Source organism: Micromesistius poutassou (assembly GCF_964030765.1).
Source record: "Micromesistius poutassou genome assembly, chromosome: 11".
NCBI lineage: Eukaryota > Metazoa > Chordata > Actinopteri > Gadiformes > Gadidae > Micromesistius > Micromesistius poutassou.
In genome coordinates this window covers 2,536,058-2,556,057 of record NC_140281.1, presented here as the reverse complement: position 1 = coordinate 2,556,057, position 20,000 = coordinate 2,536,058, and the positions used below count along the sequence as shown (strand labels likewise).

Below are 20,000 nucleotides of genomic sequence, written 5' to 3'. Positions count from 1 at the left end.
GTTGACAGTTGAGTGTTGAATATAGTCATTCTAGTTCTGGTACCGCCATCACTAAGAGCAACCAAAGGTCGATTAGCTAAATCACAACTCTTCTCTATCTTGGGACCACAGTGGTGGAACGAGCTCCCTGCTGATGTCAGGACCGCAGAGTCGCTCACCAGCTTCCGCAAACGACTCAAAACGTGATTTACTTTTGCTGTCGGGTATGTAAAGAGAATAAAAAATAATAATAAAATTTGATTCAAAACATCCACATATATGTAAAACATGGTCTTGTTTAAAACAACCTTTATTGGTTAAGAAAACACAAACTGACCTTAGCACTTACCATTGAGAAGAAGCACATCACTTCCTTATTCCACATTCAATCATTTCGGAAATTCAGCATTGAGCCCTCAAGCCGATTTCTTAGAAAGACAAACGGACAGGGGGGCTACCAAAACGAAAGGATTTAAAAAAGGACCACAAACTAAAGTGTAACCAACGGAGATCAGATAATGGGAAGACAAGACATGCCAGTAGCAGAAGCTGAACACACCCATGAGATTCACACAGACACGACAGCAGCAGTCTTTATCCTTCCCAAAACCAGTCATCCATCTTTCTCTTGAATTCAGGACACATTTAAAAATAATGTCTTTCACATCACAAATTGAAAAGAACTGTAGGTCTGTGTCATAGACCTGAAATGTACAGAGTGGTTTGACAATGAATGAATAGGGTTTCTGTACCGCACACTTTGCTTGCTTAGCTGTTTCATTTTTTCAAGTCATAAAATAAGAGTCAAAGCAAACAAACAAGATAAAAACAAACCTTTACAAACATCACTGACACACAGTTGAAATGTCTTATCTCTACCTTTAATATTCCGGTGAAATACACCAGAGTGGTCTCCAGCCATCCAGAAACCACCTCCTGTCAAACATGTATTAAAGGTCTTTAGATTATCATAACACTACAAATCTATGCATAAACATAATGGAGCAACTTAATTAATTAGCTGACATTTGCATCACCTTCAATAAAAAAAAAGTAAATTATACCAGTTACCAGCTAGTAGGCACTGTTCACAGTAAACAAAGATGCCTCGGTGATGTGTCTGGAAGTTCACCACACGTGAAATAAGCCCAATATAGGTGCAAACTAGCTGCCTGGACATCAGAGCGGTTGTCATAGCAATCAACAAAACTGAAAACACGAGATGTTCATCTAGATGCATGCTGGATCGATCAGTCTACCAGCCTGCCCAGTGGACTGGAGGTGGACACGCCCACTTGGGTTGTCACTAAAGACACAGGAAAAGGCAGACTTTCCAACTGCTTGTAATGGCTAATCAAACTCAAAACTTGTGGTAAAATAGAGGCCCTTTTAAACTACTGATTGCACTGTAGACCAGGATGCTGTAGATTGTCTAGGGGAGAGGGTTGGGTGGACATTGACGCTGTGCTCTACAGCGGGTCACCAACACACATATGGGCAACACGTTGAACAGACCACGACACCCAGAACGGCAGCAATGAACACACAGCTCCACTCAATGATTCAGTTCAAAAACAAGAAGACACTTCAATCACATGATTGACCGAATACCACAGAGCCGCAGTCTCATTAGTGCCATCCAGATTCCCCTCCACAAAGTATTCTGAAAACAACCCAATCGCATCGGCCAAATGGATTGATCACGCCAGGGGCCAACAAAATCTGATCTGGATCCTGACAACGGAAAGGGTCGCTCGTCACAGTAGACCGTAAAAAGACTGCGTTGTTGTCATTGATAACCAAAATGCAATGTTGAATTGTACATAGCAAGTAGGATCATCTCTGGTCAGCCAGTTGCTGCAACCAACCAACCAACCAGCAGAGGAAACACACAGACACAAGCCTGCTAGGAAATAATATAAATACTCCTAGTTTCAACCCCAATGTTTGTCAAATAATAACACTGAAAGTTAAGAGGAGAGAGGTATTCTCCTGCTGGTGATGTTGGTTCCCTGACCGGTTTCCAGCTCTGAAGGAACGGACGTATCTCACAGGTCCAACGGGGGCCAAAAGAGTTCCCTTTCAGTTTGACGTTCATTATTATACAACGTGTGACGGATTATCAAAAGGCAAATGAGGGCACAGCAGTGTGTGTGTGTGTGTGTGTGTGTGTGTGTGTGTGTGTGTGTGTGTGTGTGTGTGTGTGTGTGTGTGTGTGTGTGTGTGTGTGTGTGTGTGTGTGTGTGTCTCTACCGGCCACTCCTTGAGGTCAACCGATGATCAGTGATTATGGGACGAGAGCAGAAATCAATAAAAACTGACTGGAGAGGAAGAGTCTCTCCTCTTCCCTCCTCCGCTTTTTAAAATAACTCACGATTGTCTCCCCGAAGAAGTCAAAGTCATCAAAACGTCACACAGAATCACATGACTCGGCGTCCACTTCCTGTTCCTGTTCTTTCTTGTGCCTGTTCCTTGTCAACGGTGAGGGGGGGGGGGGGGGGGGGTCAAAGGTCACTTAAGGGAGAGATGGACTGCAGCCAATAAGTCATGTTGTCTTTTGGCTTGAGTGTCATACTGTTTGTGTGTGATACATGTATTGTGCGAAACGTCCAGTTTTCTGTGTGTATGCACGACTGTGTGTGTCTGTGTGTGTGTGTTTTATGGTATGGTATCTCCTCTCGTGTCTGACGTCATCGCCGTCAGCCGTCCATCTGCCACTGCTGGGGCTGGGAGCTGTCACATATCGCCATGGCGACGTAGCCCTTAGGGCCGACGGGCTGGAGCACGGACAGACACTGACCCACAGACACCTGGTAGAGCCGGTTAGCCCTCTGGAGAGAGAGAGAGAGAGAGAGAGAGAGAGAGAGAGAGAGAGAGAGAGAGAGAGAGAGAGACACAGATCCTATGATATATACTGCATCTACAGCAATGTGTGTGTTTATGCGTCAACTGTGTATTGTTGTGTGTGTGTGTGTGTGTGTGTGTGTGAACTGTGTATGGTTGTGAGTGTGTGAACTGTGTATTGTTGTGCGTGTGTGTGAACTGTGTATTGTTGTGCGTGTGTGTGAACTGTGTATTGTTGTGCGTGTGTGTGAACTGTGTATTGTTGTGCGTGTGTGAACTGTGTATTGTTGTGCGTGCGCGTGTGTGTCCGTGTGAACTGTGTATTGTTGTGCATGCACATGCGTGTGAACTGTGTATTGTTGTGCGTGCGCGTGTGTGTCCGTGTGAACTGTGTATTGTTGTGCGTGCGTGTGAACTGTGTATTGTTGTGCGTGTGCGTGTGTGTGCGCGCGTGTGTGTGTGAACTGTGTATTGTTGTGCGTGTGTATTGTCGTGCGTGTGTGTGAACTGTGTATTGTTGTGCGTGTGTGTGTGCGCGCGTGTGTGTGTGTGTGAACTGTGTATTGTTGTGTGTGTGTGTGCGCACGTGTGTGTGTGAACTGTGTATTGTTGTGCGTGTGTATTGTTGTGCGTGTGTATTGTGTATTGTGTGTGAGACGGACCCCCAGAGTCCACTGCTGGGAGCCTCCGGACCCGTGGCACTTCATGAGTCGGGGCAGGTCGGAGGTCCGCACCTCCGACACGTCCAGACACAGCAGGCCGGCCAGGACCAGCTCGCTGTCCTCGTCATACGACCACTCCTACACACACACACACACACACACACACACACACAATTTTGATTTACAGAAAACTAGAATTTATAGTCACGTGACCATTACCATGCCTGATGCCGTGGGCGTGGGCGTGGCTCACCTGCTCGGGGTCACTGATGTCACATGGTCTGAGGACCACGGCTCCGCCCTTCTGACTGGCCCTGCCCTGTGCCACCAGACAGTGGCCAGTCGCTAGGTTACGCAGCTGGGGAAGGTGATGCGACAGAGAGATCCACATAAGTAAACGACAATAAGCACAGAAGTGGGAAATTATAAATAACTAATGCCAATGATAGTCCGCATCAGGCTGTGTGTTTATTTATAATAACGAAAGCTAATAAGTAGAAAGGGTTCATCAGCGAGTTCATAAGAACTGACGCTAATCACATGGGGTCATTCACTGGATTCTTATCTTCTGTGATTCACTTCTACAAAAATATATTGACCTTTTGTCTTACGTTTGCTATTGTGTGTTCATATAATATAATAATATAATATATATATATATATATATATCATATAACATAAAAAAAGAAAGATTAAGTGGTTTGAGCAGTAATAATATTACTGCAATCGGATTTACTTCCTCAAACCACTTCATCTTTCTTTTTTTCACTTTACTCTGCTTCCATGACGTCACCTTTCTTAGGAGGAGATCCTAAAACGAACCCTACGTACTGAATCAAGAATCCACTTGGGACTGTGAATTGTTTTGAATCAAGAATCCATTTCGAGTTGATTCACGATGATTTAACTTTTCCTGAGATACCCGAGCTTCACAGCCGTTCTCTTTCTCGGAACTGAGCCTTTTTCGTCACCGACCCGTAAAAAAAAAAAACAACACGACGACCCTCGCAGCGCCATACCCGTCCTCGCTGCAGCACCTTGGGCCTGCGCAGGCCGGCCTTGTTCACAAACATCTGCTGCTTCTTGTTGCCGTTGGCCTCCAGCTGCATCTCGGGGTAGATGGTGTCCAGGTACCAGCGGAACGAGCGGCACTGCAGCCGCTGCCGCAGCGCCTGCCGCTCGCTCACGTCGCCGTAGGGACGCTCGCGCAGCTCCGGCCGCAGAGAGAAGTACTGCTCCTGGGGGTGGGGACGGGGGGGGGGGACACAGGGGGTACTGATACAGGCTGACGTGATGAACTGGTGAACTGATGGGGCCAGCAGCGGCTCAGCAGGGAGAGCCGGTTGACTTGTAACCTGTGATTAGTCAATGATCACCAGGCCGTTGTCCGTGAACTGGCCTCCAACCTCCCAGCTGAACTTGTTTGTAATGCAGACCGTTGAGCAAGAAGATATCTCTGAAGAGACTCGTGAAGGAATATTATGAATATAAAAAAAATAAACTATTGCATTTTCTGTGAGGATTCAGTATTTCAATTAGTTATTCAGGCACCGGAGTGTTCAGGTATCTGCACGTGTGTGTGTGTGTGTGTGTGTGTGTGTGTGTGTGTGTGTGTGTGTGTGTGTGTGTGTGTGTGTGTGTGTGTGTGTGTGTGTGTGTGTGTGCCGCCGTACTTTGTAGTCGTCCATCCAGACGTGCGCGAGCCGCAGGGAGTTGTGTGCCATGGTGTCCTGGCCCCCGGGCGATCCGTAGGGCCTCCTCTTCCTGAAGATGTGGCCCACCCTGGAGCAGGGCACGATCAGCAGCTGACCCCCACACATCCAGATCTGGGAGGAGACGCAGCGGTTACAAGCGACTGTCCAGCTCATTTTTGAGCTTACTTTTTAAATAGGTTTGCTAACGTTATCATCAACCTTTCCTAAAATAATAACTCATAATTGGGGCGGCATTAGCTCAGGGGGGTAGAGCGGGTTGGCTGGTAACCGCAAGGTTGCTGGTTCGATCCCCGGCTCCTCCTAGCTAGAGTGTCGAGCTAGAGTGCTGACGCCGCCGTCAGTGTGTGATTGTGTGTATCAATGGGTGAATGTTAGGCAATATTGTAAACCGCTTTGGGTGGCCACTGGTGACAAAAAATGTGTTATATAAATGCAGTCCATTTACCATAACGCACATAGAGGAAGCAGAGGAGCGTGCTCAGCGACAGGACGCTCCTCCCCAAGTGCAACACCAACAGACTGAGAGACTCCTTTGTCCCCCGTGCCATTAAACTGTACAACGCCTCACGCTGAAGTAGGCGGCGGCAAAGGAGGACAGAGGTCGGGGGGGAGCACCAGGCCTGACCCACCACCCACTACAGGACATAACACTGCATATCAAACACAACTTGGCTGGTTGGCTGTTTTCTTGCACTGTTTCGATGCACTGTTAAAGCACTCCCTCCCCATGTAAATATTGGCTTGCGTATTATTATTCTGGTATATATATATATTTTTTTTTCACGTATACTTGTTTTTAACTCTTATTCTATTTGTAACGTGGTGTTTGCTGCTGCTGGAAGTGCAATTTCCTGAGGGAACCTTCCCGAAGGATTAATAAAGTTCCTATCTATCTATCTATCTATCTATCCACAAATACCTTGCTGCAAACATGGCTGGAGAGACGTCAGAGAGACATGAGGCGGTGATACAAACGTTTGATTGGACTAGATAGCAGGAGTCTCTTTCTCACCCTGAAGGATATCTCAAGGTTCTCCCCGCCCCAGATGTCCATTCCGGCGTCGTATTGGCCGAGCTCGTTGAAGTACTTCCTGTTCATGGCAAACAGGCCCCCAGCCATGGTAGGGGACCTGGGAGGAGAGAGAGATGTGAGTTACCTCTATCTATCCTTGTTAGCTCAATGTCAAGCAGCTAGCAGACACTTTCATTTAGCTAGCAGACACTTTCAGCAAAAGCAAATTGCATTCGATTTGGATATGGGTCAATGTCTAAAGTTACACACCAGAACTCACCAGAACTATATTTTTTCTGGTGGTCATGGTAAATGGACTTCTATAGCGCTTTTCTAACCAGTGGCCACTCAAAGCGCTTTACAATACATTCACCCATTCATGCACCCATTCATGCACCCATTCACACACCGATGGCGGTGTCAACCATGCAAGGCAACAGCCAGATCAATGGGAGCAGTTATGGTGAGGCGTCTAGGCCTCAACTCTATCAACACTCAGGGTCAGAGGAGCCGGGGATTGAACTAGCAACCTTCCGGTTACCAGCCAACCCGCTCTACCTCCTGAGCCACATGCCGCCCAAATGACTTTGACTTGACTGTCAAGTTGTGCACCATCTCATTGTTGTTTTAATATTAGTAAATGTCCTTCTGTTGTGCACTTCAATGTTACTTTTAGTGTTCGTCTCGTCGTTTTATCCGCTGTCTTGTCTTGTCACTGTATCTGTTCACCGTGGGGTAGTGAGAAACGTCTTCTCGATTGCTTTTGTCCACATGAGAAGTAATTGACAATAAAGCTGACTTTGGCTTTTGACGTTGTTGTATGATCATGTGATGTTAAATAGACAGACCGCTCCAAAGCAAAGCGCTTGGTTTATCCCTCCTGAGGAAATTACCCCTTTTTTTTATTACAGTAGCGTCAAGTGCAGGGAACAGAATAAACACCTGCCACCAGCCAAGGGCAGCCCTATTTGAACCCTTTCAGGGTGACGTTAAAGCCATTGCCAGGTCTGTCGATTTTCCCCTCTCGGTAAAAAGACAAAAAAAAAACACATCCTAGAAGTACACGTTAGTCCCTGGTCATGTGATCGCCCGTCGGACCCTACCGACCTGAAGGCCCCCGCGGCTCCGTCGGGCCCGTTGAGCTCAGCGGGGGGTACGGGGTCCCACTTGAAGTGGAGCCCCCAGTTGAAGCCCCCGCGGACGATGGGCGAGGGGGAGTAGACCAGCGTGTCGGCGGAGATGATGTCGATGACGGGGCACACCACCGTGTGCTGGTCCCTCTGCAGCAGGCCTAGCAGGGGCTGCAGCCAGGCCGTGTTCACCTCGCAGTGGCTGTCCAGGAACACCAGCACGTCGCCTGGTGGGGACACGCACGCATTGGCCGGAGGATTAACCCGACGGGATCAAGGCGGCCGTTTCTGTGGTTCACACATGAAACGCCTCGCCGCCTGTTAAATGGTAGCCTGGCTATTGCCAGACCAAGCTCAATCGTAGATTGCACGTTGGTCCGGGGAAGCTAGCAAGCGGTCGGAGTTAAATTGACTGTATACGCAATTGGCTGCTTGCCGTCGCTTCCCTGTCACAATAGCACGCCAGGGGGAAAAGCCAGCGTGGTGATTGGCTCCCGCAAAAACGTATGGAAACTAGAAAGAAATGTATTGCTCTACTCCAGACCCTTCTGCAGGGCGAACTCAAATCGCCGGGAGAATGGGCTGGGCTAACCAGTCTAGTTAAATGGTAAATGGACTGCATTTATATATCGCTTTTCTAACCAGTGTCTCACCTAGACACGCTAGAAGGAGCCGGGGATCGAACTAGTAACCTTCCAGTTACCAGCCAACCCGCTCTACCTCCTGAGCCACATGCCGCCCTGTTGTGGCTTCGGACGCATTTGAATTGTGCGGAGCCACTATGACAAGAGAAGGAAGCCTTTTAAATCACCTAAAGTGCTCGCGAGAGCACAATTTGAATTTGCTCGACGAGCCACTCTGGTAACAAGCAATATACTGGAGCAATACAATATACTGGAGAAGGCCTGCTCCGACATCAGGGACGAACCCTTTGATCACACAAGCTGTGTCATGACCTAACACGCCATGAGAACTTGATGATCAGCTCAAACTGTTCGACAACAGTGTGTCATATATGCATTTTGATGCCTGCTCCCATTCCTACATGACCCCTGAGTTGTTCAATTACTGGCACATTATTATTATCACACACACACACACACACACACACACACACACACACACACACACACACACACACACACACACACACACACACACACACACACACACACACACACACACACACACACACAGTTTCATCCAGATGCTTGCAGGCGTTCTCCAGCCAGCCTCAAGTGTTCAAAGATGTAAGGAGGGGGTGTTAGATGTTAGGGCATATGCAACATTGAGGGTTACACACCAGTTGAACCCTAACCCATCCCTACCCTGATGATCTGTAGTGTGTGAATGCACGTGGGGAACATATGAATGAAAGTCGAGGGTTAGGGATAGTCTAGTGAAGGAGGTATGGACAAGGACGTACCGGTGGCATGGGAGGCTCCTATCATTCGACCTCGGATGAGTCCTTCTCTCTTCTGGTTCCTCACCAGTCTGACCTTGGGCTGCAGCTGCTCCCTGACATAGCGATCCAAGTCCTCCTTCAGGTCCTCTGGGAGGCAGAGACAAAGACATTAGGAAGGACACAAAGAAAGCAAGTGAGAAAGAAGGAACAAACAAGACAAATAAGATTAATTTACTCTGGCGTGACGGGACCCTATTTTTGTGTTCCGTCTGTGAGCAACCTTTACTCGGTCACTACATAGGGTCCAGTGTAATTCCAACAGCTGGTCCTCTTCATAAATCTCTGTCATACGTAATCAGTGAACTCATTAGTCCCATGGGGATGCAGAGTGTGTGTGCGTGCGTGCGTGCGTGCGTGCGTGCGTGTCCCCGCACCCAGCTCGCTGTTGTCGTCCACCAAGATGATCTCGTGCAGCAGGTAGGCGGGCGTGCGGTCCAGCACGCTGTGCACCGTTCGCAGGAGGGCAGAGAACGCCTCGTTGAAGAAGCAGATCACTACGCTGGCCGAGGGCAGAGACAGAGGGTACACCTTCTCCTTGCACCTGCAGAGAGAGTGAGAGCGAGAGAGAGAGAGAGAGAGAGAGAGAGAGAGAGAGAGAGAGAGAGAGAGAGATACACGACATGAGTAATTACCATGATTATGGTTATTTGATCATTTTCAGTTAGTATACAGAACAAATCATGAATTTCTGAATTTTAAAAAGAAGAAATATATATTTTACAGAGGAAAACACTTTCCAAAAACCAGTTGCAACTGAGCACACGATGTCTTCATAACCCCACGAGACAGTAAAGGCCTCTAGGTCTCCCGTTGCGTTAAGGAAAGCAAATTCAATGCCTACTCTAGCCTTAGCGTGGAGGTCCAGCCTGGACCTGTGGACTAAAGGCTCCTCTAAAAGCCAGTGCAGGGACGAGTTTGGTGAACAACAGGTTCACCAAACAAAGCAGCGAGAGCGAGTGGAAGAGAGAATAAAGAGAGAGAGAATAAAGAAAGAAAGAAAGAAAGAAAGGAAGAAAATAAAGGGGAATTGGGGTAGAGAGAGAGAGATGGGCAGCTCCTACTGGGAGTCTCTGGTGTCGGGCAGGTCTCGGTGGGAGCCCAGTCTGGTGGAGATGAGGACATTGAAGGCATGGCGGTGGTAGCCCACGTCCCTCAGCCTCTGGTCTGCCTCGCTGAATATCATACCTGGAACCAGAAAGAGAGAGCGAGAGCGAGCAAGAGTGTCACTTGGCCAAAATTCAAGTAAGAAGGCAGTCTTAATTGTGAAAATGATGTGGGTACAGTGTTGGATTGCAGTGCTATACAGTGTGTAATTGTGGGCAGGTGCCCTCTGCTTGCTGTGGAAACATGCCAATTACCTATACAGTCAGGCGGTATTCTTATTGCCATAACTCACCCATCTCTGGTGAAAGCTCGCTTCCCTTATTGGCCACAAATGCCCCTCGCCCCGCCTTCTGGCCACCAGGGCGCCTGGTGATTGGCTGCTGCTGGAGTGGCCTGTTGTTCCTGGGCTGCACAGGGGTCCTGGCCAGGCCCGGGTCAGCCCCCAGGTTGAAGTAGAGGAAGAGGAGGAGAGACCAGGTGGCCGATGTGAAGAGGCAGCCATAGCAGAAGTACCTCAGAGTCACGCTGGCCATGGTGGCCGAGAGAGCATCCTCTTACATTAGACTGCTGGAGAGAGTGAGAGAGAGACTGCAACTAACTTGGGTATTCACAAACAGCTGTTTTTAATTATCTTAAGCATTCATAGACACATACACACACACACACACAGACAATAGCAGGAATGCCAGTTATGAGAATGTGGTGAAATGGACCTCAGCTTCACGTGGTCTCTTACAAGGACTGTGTTTAATAAAGTGTGTGTGTGTGTTCTCTTGACTTAAGTCTCAGAGGATTACACTCACACACACACAGAGGGACAGAGAGAGAGAGAGAGAGAACAGGAATGACTGCAACTGCTCATACAGCATTACTACATAGTTACTTTTTATCACAAGCTTAAGAACCTATAAACATAAGTGTGTGTCTATCCCTGTAGCCCATACATAATGTGTTCAAACACACACACACACACACACACACACACACACACACACACACACACACACACACACACACACCCTGAAACAACAGGGATCCTGTTACGTGTGTGGCATTGGCGTGTTTAAGAAGGGACAGGGACTTGACCACAGAGCAAAGGTTTACGAGACAGTCAAACATTACCTCCTGGGGAACATCATCAGAAAATCATGAACACCAACGAATACTAGTATTTTGCATGGCCGTTTCATTATCTTTTCAGTAAATGCTAAAGTGGAGTATTTCAAATGTAGAAAGTGCGGGAGGGTATCATGTCCATAAGTAGGAAAGGAAATTGAGACGGAGTGCTGAGTGAGAAAGGATGCAATGAAACAACCTAGAGGAAAATCAGCAGAAACCTGACAGTCACAGCAGTATTCTCAAATGACAGCAGTCAGCACATTAATTCTTAATCCAAAGAACTCTGCAAAACAGAACATGCTGACATTTGCAAAAGTGTGTATCATTTTTCTACTCCAGTTGACATATATGGAAATCTATGTCAAGGTTATATTGTTGAAAACGGGGCCTAACACATGGAATCAATAATTAGTTACAATATGTATCAGTAATTAGATGTGTCCTAATCAACTATCCTATGGACATCAAGGTTATTGGAAAAAAGGCCATAGCAGGCAATCAATAATCAGCTCCCAATAGATATTAGTAATTAGCTATGTCCCATCATCACTACTGCAGATCTTGTCACAACACATGGCCTTCTGATTTTAGCTGTTCAGACAGTGTATAGTAGAATAATAGTTATTTATTCTTCAGGTTAAGTGGAAATGGGCGCACACTCAACCCACAACATATCTACATCAATGATTCATATCACCAGTGGAAACCTGTGTCATAACACAGACACACAGACAGACCTGTCAGAATGTACATTAATACACGCATCACTCATGTGTTGGTGGTCATTTGGTTGTCCTCGTCTCATGTATTAAATAGTAGTAGTGTATATTATATGACTATTTATATATAAATATTAAATAAACAGTCAGCTCCATCCACAGGCGGTTCCCAATTTAAAAGCTAAACGTTGGCTAGCTAGCCAAGTTACTTTAAGTCAGATTCAATCAATAAGGAGCGTTTAAGTGCAACATTTAGAGCGACATACAAAGTGAGACGGTGATCAATTGATAGCCTGATAACACTCTCGGATACCGAGCAGAAACAATGCATACAACTTCAAAACCCGGTGTTAGTTTGTTGGTTGTTTTTAACCATAACAGTGAACGTTAGCTTAGTTTAGCCAGTTAGCTGATCCGTCCACATCAACGTCCTCCACACACTTCATTATAGTCAAACCACTTTAAGGACAATCAAATCACAATCATGTATCATCAGTCCTACTGTGTGACGCAATGTGTAAACATGGTTTGCTGATTACCTGGCTGTACTTGTGGTCAGACTGGTGTCTCTCCTGGGTTGAACTCCGTTAGTATTCTGACCACATCAGCAGTGCAGTGGACCAATGCACATGGATATCCTGCCCGTCCAAACAGGGCAGTGTGTTTAAAATCACGTTAGTAGATACATCTGGACATTCATTGTTGCCGATAGGTCATTGTCGGTCCAGGAGAACCCGAAACAGCTCCTGTTTCACGTCCACAGCACTTGACTGACTGAGCTGAAACCAGAGCAAACCCAGCGATATGATGCGTTCAAGTCAAGCCGGGAGAACACTTCACTGTGAGATCGCGCCCATCCTTAGCAGAACCATGTAAACAACTTCAGATGTTTTATTAGATAAAAATGTTACGCTTAATAAAACAGAATTCAAGGCCTTATTTGGAGATAAAATAAAAATAATAAGTAGACAAAAGTATACTTCAATTGAATATTCTATAAATACAAAACTAAACGGTCGAATTAGTGATAGAGCCTTAGTCCCTCCTTTTCCGGTTGGCCACCATAGAGCTGGTAAGTCCCGCCTTTCCCGCTAAACCCCAGTGGACCTCTAGGTTGAAAAATCGTTAATGCAAGTGAATGTGAGAAAATAATTATTTTCTGGTCCCGTTTGAATTGTGCCATGAATGTCAACATTTGTTGTCTGTGAATTATTAATATAATTTTTCATTTTTCAAGAGTTTGACAGTATATTGTAGCTAGCAGTTGTGGAAAAGAGAAAGACTAAATGGTTGCCTATGACATATAACATCAGACAAGAAAATTGAAGGGGGTCTCAAATTTCGTCAAAAATAAATAAATAAATAAATATATATATATATATTATTGTCACTAATGGTCATTTAAATGTGTTTAAGCTCACCATGTCCAGTATTCAGAATTTTAACATTTATTCACATATATGTTCTATTTTTTGCCAAGCGGAGCCAGCCAGTCCTGTGCGCGTATGCAAATTAGCCATGTGCGCCAAACAGAAGAAGGGCGCTATCTTGCGCCAGGTGCAATTGACTTTCTACACCGACACATGTGTCGTTCCTAGTTTCGCGATCCCAACAAGCATACCGCTCCGTGATTGGCCGGCCCAAACAGCCCACGAGAGGCCAAACGGCCCACGAGATGCCAAACGGCCCACGAGAAGCCGCGGCCCTTCTGGCATCTGCCCAAATGCCAGACCGTCCAGTCCGTCACTGGTTGCGGCCATCGAGGACCGCGTCCGCATGTTTTAAGTTGTCTTTGCCGCAATTTACATGACGAATCAGTGTTTCTGAAGTTGGAGAAGAAAACGCTATTCCATGTGTTAATTATGCCTATTACTTGGCCATAAACTGAGCCATTTGAAGTTCGAAATTCATGTGGTCATGCAGCTGTCTCAGCGGAGACTGCAAACGCGCTGTCAAAAATCAACTCGTCAAATCAAAATGCGCTGGCTCTTAAAGGGGATGGGAGATGCCACTCTCATTGGTTTATTGCATGTTACGCCCAAAACACACCTACGGGTTTCAGCCCAACCCATTTTAGATTTGCGCCGGGCGCAAAGCTCATTTATCTCGCCGTCATAATAGCAACAGCGCCATAGAACCGCCCACAAAGTACTTTGACTTTGCGCCTTGACGAAAAGAAAAAAAATGAGAAAAAATTAGATCGATATTGCGCAACAATCGGGAGATGGGGGACCCCCCCGAATATTGAAGGGTATTTCGCACACCGAGTGAGACTGTTAAAATGTAGTAATTAGAAAGAAAGTTGCGTTATTGACGTTGTAACTTTCTCTCAATACAATTGGTTACCCTGAGCCGCTGAAGCTAACGCGATGCTGATGTGTTCGAACCGGCATGTAGCCACGTGAAACGAGAGATGTGTAGGCTACTGAGGGGTAGCCTACACCCCTCAGTATGGTCTCTCACCCCTGAATGGACTCTCGCGATACACTACCATACTTTTTTTTTTTCTTCCATAAATAAGGTCCAATGGGGAGCAACTGAAGGATAGGCTCATCATCAGAGATGAGCACTTTTTACCATTCACAAGTTATTATCATAAGTTACCATTCTAGGGAAGAGGATTAGGCCCATGGTGATTTTTTTGGACTTCTTTTAAGTTTCTTCTTTTGAAGTTTTAAGTCAGAATTCTGAGAATAAAGTCAGAACTCAAAAAATGTGGTCCTAATTCTTTCTTCTACAGGACCTTGAACACTCAAAAACTGGCTTACATCCGACTTATTTGGTCAGTGTGTGGTTCCCATCCTGTATGTCACAAAGTGACTCTCACTGAACATGGTTCCTTACAGGTAGCCTCTAAGGAATTTATTTATTAAAATCAAAATTCTGACTTTATCTCAGAATTCGGCCTTTATTCCCAGAATTCCTACTTTAAACTTATTCATATTCAGGTATCAAAGTATGAGACTGGTCAGATGTAAAATAATTTTAATGTAAAAGCCTTGGAAATCATTTCTTTCTGAGTGTTAGTAGCAAGTAAGTAATTCATAGTGCACAAAATTACAACTACATGCACTTAAACCTGAGTTTGTACCAAAATACACAATAAGTCTACAAAAACGAAAAATAATCATTTATATGGCAGGGTAGCTGCCACATAAATGATAATAAATGAATTAGTTAAGTTAAAAAAGCTAACAAAACAAAATTTGGTACAGCAAATAAATTAGATTTTACAGCAAAATTCAACCCCTAAATATAACATCAAGCACACACAACCAGGCACGTTTATTGTTTTTACAATGAATAAATAAACATAAATAAAAAAATATTAATAAATAGCCAACAAAAACTACAAAAAAATGATTAACATTTGATCTGTAATGCTTAACATCAAAAAAATATTAATTTCAAAATAAATAACTAGACCAGGATGTCTCAAAAGTCTGTGCCTTAGACCACCTCTTCGCCGACTCCACAGGTCATGAAATGTAATGTTTTATATTTTTCTATCCTGTCCCAAGATTAATGTGTTTTTAATGTGGCTTATTTCCCTATCCTTGACAACTTGTTATGGTGACAACTGCTGCTGCAAAGACAGTGATCAGCCGTGACACATTTACAATCGCACAAAGAAATGCAAATTAACATAAAATAGGACACAGATTCACCAAACCTATGACAACTGTTAAATGTGAATTGTAGTCTATATATTCAATGGCAGTGTGTTGCGTTGCTTTTCAAGTAGCACATGCATTGGATTTTTCCTACATGTGTGTGGAAAGAAAGTTAGAAATTAAGCATAATAATATAAAGAAATTAAGCATAATATAACCACTCAGATATAATAATGTGATGTTTAATTACGAAGTTGGCGTTGTCTACGGGTGCGTGATACAGTACTATCCTTGGAAATGCGTAATTTAGCTGATTAACTAGGAATGCGGTCAAATAGTCCAAAAGGTTATGTCCTATGTCCTTTCCTCTTTTTCTTGGCCTCGGTGGAAAACGTCATGTTGTTGTGGAAGTGGGACTGTGGAGAAACTACAATCTTCCGAAGATGGACTACAATGGGCGCATGTTACCATGTTGTTTCATGCAGGCTGTATAAACATGGACTGCCTTAAAAAAATAAAACTTCATTCCAAAGGTTGGAAATTAAATAAGAAATAATAACAAAGGCTCACAGTCACGAAAGTAAAACTAAATGGTTTTCACATTGACAATGGTTGCTCCTACCGAATGTGTAACTTTTTAAAGGAGAAAAGAGAGAGGAAGCATTGAAGCTCCTTAGCGTTTAGAGAAATCAAAATGATCTTATCATGGCTGCCATTCAGATACTTCTGGGTCCTTTCACCCAGTTAGGAACTATCCCAAGCAAAAGAGGCTATTCGACTGCAGCTAATATCACTATTGCGTAGTGTCATGTGATTTAAAAGTTGAGGTGAATTCAGCTTTTCTCCCAACACATATTCAGTGCCCTTCTATCTCAAGAAAATGGTAGATGACTTAAAGCGCAGGTGTGCCATGAGGATCACTGGGCAGCATCAGGCACTATTTCAACGCCAATCGCTATCGGCAATCGTTCTGGACCCGACCTTCAACAAAAATCGGAGAACCAGTTGGGAACCCCTGCTATAGCCTACATATATTCTATTTGTATAAATACTCTAGAAATATCTATTTAGTCGACAGGTTTCCTAGTTTGGAGACAACGTTTACATGTAACTTGCCGACATAATGTAGTAGATATCTATTATTACCACACTGTTCACTGACAGTCATGGTGCGCGCTATACTCAGAAGACACAATCTTCCCACCTCTGACCTGACATACTCAGACTGGAGAAATCCATTTGGTTCATTGGCTTCTACTAAAACTCTCCCATTCAGAGAGTTTATTCATCTATAAAGCAGCAATGGTTGAAGTTGAGTTAAGTTTAGGGCATGTTGGCCTAATTGGAATTGCTTTTTGGCCTTGTTCTTCATGAATGCTTTTTATTTTCACACCTAGACGTTGTTGGTCTCGAAGAACATGAAATCCTGGGAAAATGAGCAGAAAAAGTGGAAGAAAAATATATTGTTAACTATTTTGCACTTTGGCCAGTGAAAGTGGATTCAGATACATCTGCATCTTCATCAAGGTTGCCTACACATATAGGCTGAGGGCATAGGGAATTGAACCCAAGACCTTTTGGCCAAAGATAATCTAATTACAATGGTCATTATTGACATACAATGCTAAAAATAAGTTAACGTGGTATACCATATAGTAAACCAAAGCATATTTGACTATTATCATAAATGTATTCTACAAAATATGACTGTTGTCCAGGCCATCTGTTAACCAAATAAAAAAGCAATGGTGCCACTCACGATGAGAAAACATGCCCCTATCATCGTGGCCTTCATCTTCACGTCCAGGTCCATGGGAAACTGGATCCCAAAGTTGTCCGTATCCGTGAAAATCTCCCGCAGGAGTCCGGTCCACTGCTTACTGATTTTCCCGATATTGCTGACCTCATCCATGGTCAGGATCTGGGGGGGAAGTCAGTGGAGAGTGAACGGCCAGTTGTCTTTGGGGAGGCATTGGGGATATTATCTAGGCCAGAGGGAGGAGCTCTGCCCCCACCCCCCCTCTCCCCAACACCTCCTGCACAATCTGGTCTCCTATCAAGGATGGAACCGGCAGGTAGCCATGGTGCTGGAACAACCAGGCAGTTCACTGAAATAGCCAATCCCATTCTTAACAAGAAAACAACACCTCATGATGCATGAGGGGATGTCAGAGGTGACCCTTGCTTCCTGTTGACATTTGGTCCCAGGCTGCAAAATCAGTACCACAAACCAAACAGGATGCTCCATGACTCTTTTAGGCAATGCATTTTAGACACATTTTCTGTCCGATATGTAGAAATTCTCTAAATCTCGACAGCAATCAATAAATACAATGCTCTGACAAAGAGAAAAGATAAATCTGGTATCTCTGGCTGTCGCAGGCCTGTAATAACCCTGTTCAATCAGTTCAGATTCTTCCTCAATGCTAGGAATACCTCTTGCTAAAGCTAAAGATGGTGTCATGTTTTATAGGGAGATGGCTTTGGAGGGAGGCCTGAAGGAAGGGATGTTCTGTGGTGCTTTGGTCCTTTCAAAATCAAGCTTACTCTGGCCGGTTTCTCCACATTGCCTCCCCTAGCATTAAGGTTCTGAGGAGCCCACCTCGAAGTCGACGTCCGGCAGGCAGCTCCATCCGCAGAAGGGCCCGTTGATCTTCAGGACAGGCTCCCGGTTCTCATTCTGCACGATGAACTTTGGGGAGAACGGGTGCCACTGCTGAAGCACATAGCCCACGGTGTTCCCTGGCGGGGCCTGCACCTCCAGCTGTGAGGAGAGAGGTGCACGTTCATTGCAAAATGACGACTGCAACCCTACTTTTCCAACAGATAACTGATTTCAGCTCAAGAAGTTGAAAACCCCCCAAGCTGCTCCCAAAATAGTTGAAAACCAAAAAACGGTTAAAACATTTATTTCAGCAACCAAATCCAAACTTTACAAGAAAAAGTACAGCTTAAAACAAATACAATTTAACTGCTGATAATCATCAATCCAGGCTAATGGATGTAGGCATACATGCAGGCATTCATGTCAGATAAACCAATACCACTAGTTTTGCGATTGGTGAAAATATTAAGGAGCAAAAAAGTGGTATTAATGTTTCAAGAGGGGCCTTTGTCGAAAAAGCCCAACCACAGTTTGGCTTCCAGGTTCCAGTCATCTAAAAGTCTACTACAAATTACTATCTATTACAATTGACCATGTATGTGCTACCCCCTGGAATACTCTGAGATGTCTTCACTTTTTTATATATATATTTAATATTTTTACCAATTACTAAATCAATATTCAAATATGTATTTCTGTCGTCCCTCTGGCTATCAAAGGGGGGGGGGGACCATCTACTCATCCTCACAAAGTGGTAGCCATCGAAGGACTCACTCCACCACTCCATAAACATCCCAGTCAGAGGACCGCCTCTCGTCGGGGGGCCTACCTCTTGCAGGCAGCAGGGGAAGCAGCAGGACATGCACTTCAGGGGCCGGCTGACGGTGATGATCTCGTTGCCGTAGTTGTCGAGCACGCGGATGGTGAAGGAGCGCAGCGGGCCGCAGCACTGCCGGCTCAGACAGTCGTTCTCCTCCACCGCGTAGAACACGTTCTGCCCCAGCGAGTTGCGCACCTCGTACTTGTTGTTGCTCTCAAAACCCACCAGCGCTGGAGAGAGAGAGAGGAGATACTGTTAGCTTTGTTTTTACTTACTTTGATTTGAAAGGGAAGTCTGGCTGCCCCCCCGCGACCCGGCCCCCGGATAAGCGGTTTTGAAGATGAGGATGAGGACACATTGTCAACATTAGCTCTGGTCTAAAAGGTAGCATACGGTTGATCATGTTTGCCTCAACGGTCGATAGTGTTTACTGAGATACTGGTCTTCTCTGACAAACAATCCTGTGACACCCACATTCCCCATGTGGGATTAATGAGGTACATCCCGGGTGTTCTTCGATAAGATACGCTTCTTTGGGAATACACCAGGACATATATTTATGGCGATGTAGTGAAACTAACTTGCCTTCGATGAGTTCAACTTTCTGCTTGATGAGCAGCTGGTCCACCTAGAAAATCAGAGGAGAGAAATAAAATACATGAATTCCTATTTAGGCTGGTCAATTGTTACACATAAAAGAAGAGATGAGACATTATTTGCTGTGTATGTAAAAAAGAGAGATGATTTTCTAAAATAAATGTACCTGAGTCAAATATTCTAGTCCAGGAGGGCATCCAGGTATTCCAGGGGGTGGCACGGTATACATGTTCATTTTGGAATATACTTTTTGATGACCTAAAGTATGCATAATTAGTAATAAAACATTAATAGACTATTTTTGGAGTGGCGATGTGGCGCCATCTACTGTCTGTTCACATTCTGTACACAATGAAATGCGAAACGCTTACAGACACACAATGAATGTAAACAAACCAAAAATAATGGGTACATTGTTTGTGCATCCACCAACGCGTGCAGTTACACAATACACCACAGCAATCCGTCGCTCTATTCTCAGCTACACCAAGCCTAAAACACGCTCATCGCAGGCACTATCATCTGTGTTATATTTGGAACTTTGACTGGGGGTTAGTTGGCAAAAAAACTGAAATCCAATTACTATCGAGTAGGGGGCGCGCCTCTATGTAGGTC

The 20,000-nt window shown here is 45.0% G+C and overlaps 2 protein-coding genes across 3 annotated transcripts in view; both read right to left on the bottom strand.

The window, feature by feature from the left end:
* Positions 1-271: 271 nt before the first annotated feature.
* On the bottom strand, positions 272-12,532 carry galnt11 (UDP-N-acetyl-alpha-D-galactosamine:polypeptide N-acetylgalactosaminyltransferase 11 (GalNAc-T11)). 2 transcript variants are annotated; one of them, XM_084475025.1, is made up of 12 exons: positions 12,289-12,532; positions 10,204-10,478; positions 9,869-9,992; positions 9,182-9,348; positions 8,769-8,894; positions 7,320-7,569; positions 6,213-6,330; positions 5,159-5,311; positions 4,505-4,723; positions 3,739-3,843; positions 3,486-3,623; positions 272-2,810 (listed from the first exon to the last, which is right to left on the bottom strand). In XM_084475025.1, exons 2-12 carry the CDS (start codon positions 10,442-10,444, stop codon positions 2,679-2,681), a joined length of 1,773 nt encoding a protein of 590 aa, XP_084331151.1. In that variant the 5' UTR covers positions 10,445-10,478; positions 12,289-12,532; the 3' UTR covers positions 272-2,678. The 2 variants fall into 2 exon arrangements, with proteins under 2 accessions (XP_084331151.1, XP_084331152.1); XM_084475026.1 differs by having other exon boundaries at positions 10,204-10,475.
* A 2,185-nt stretch (positions 12,533-14,717) lies between these two features.
* Positions 14,718-20,000, bottom strand: part of LOC311355289 (phospholipid scramblase 2) — a 5,733-nt gene continuing 450 nt past the window's right edge. The window contains exons 2-7 of the mRNA XM_084475042.1: positions 19,552-19,643; positions 19,374-19,416; positions 18,798-19,018; positions 17,966-18,127; positions 17,123-17,284; positions 14,718-16,789 (exon numbers count right to left, since the gene is read on the bottom strand). Of these exons, the coding sequence (XP_084331168.1) occupies positions 16,757-16,789; positions 17,123-17,284; positions 17,966-18,127; positions 18,798-19,018; positions 19,374-19,416; positions 19,552-19,620 (690 nt within the window). The 5' untranslated portion in view covers positions 19,621-19,643 and the 3' untranslated portion in view covers positions 14,718-16,756. The remainder of the gene's footprint in view (positions 16,790-17,122; positions 17,285-17,965; positions 18,128-18,797; positions 19,019-19,373; positions 19,417-19,551; positions 19,644-20,000) is intronic.

Bases quoted from the DNA above. Each gene is read 5' to 3' on its own strand.
- galnt11 (XM_084475025.1), bottom strand. From the start codon at position 10,444: ATGGCCAGCGTGACTCTGAGGTACTTCTGCTATGGCTGCCTCTTCACA. The intron at 9,993-10,203 runs GTGAGTTATGGC...TTCTGGTTCCAG, and splicing joins CGAGCTTTCACCAGAGATGG to GTATGATATTCAGCGAGGCA. The intron at 6,331-7,319 runs GTCGGTAGGGTC...CTCTCCTCCCAG, and splicing joins GGAGCCGCGGGGGCCTTCAG to GTCCCCTACCATGGCTGGGG.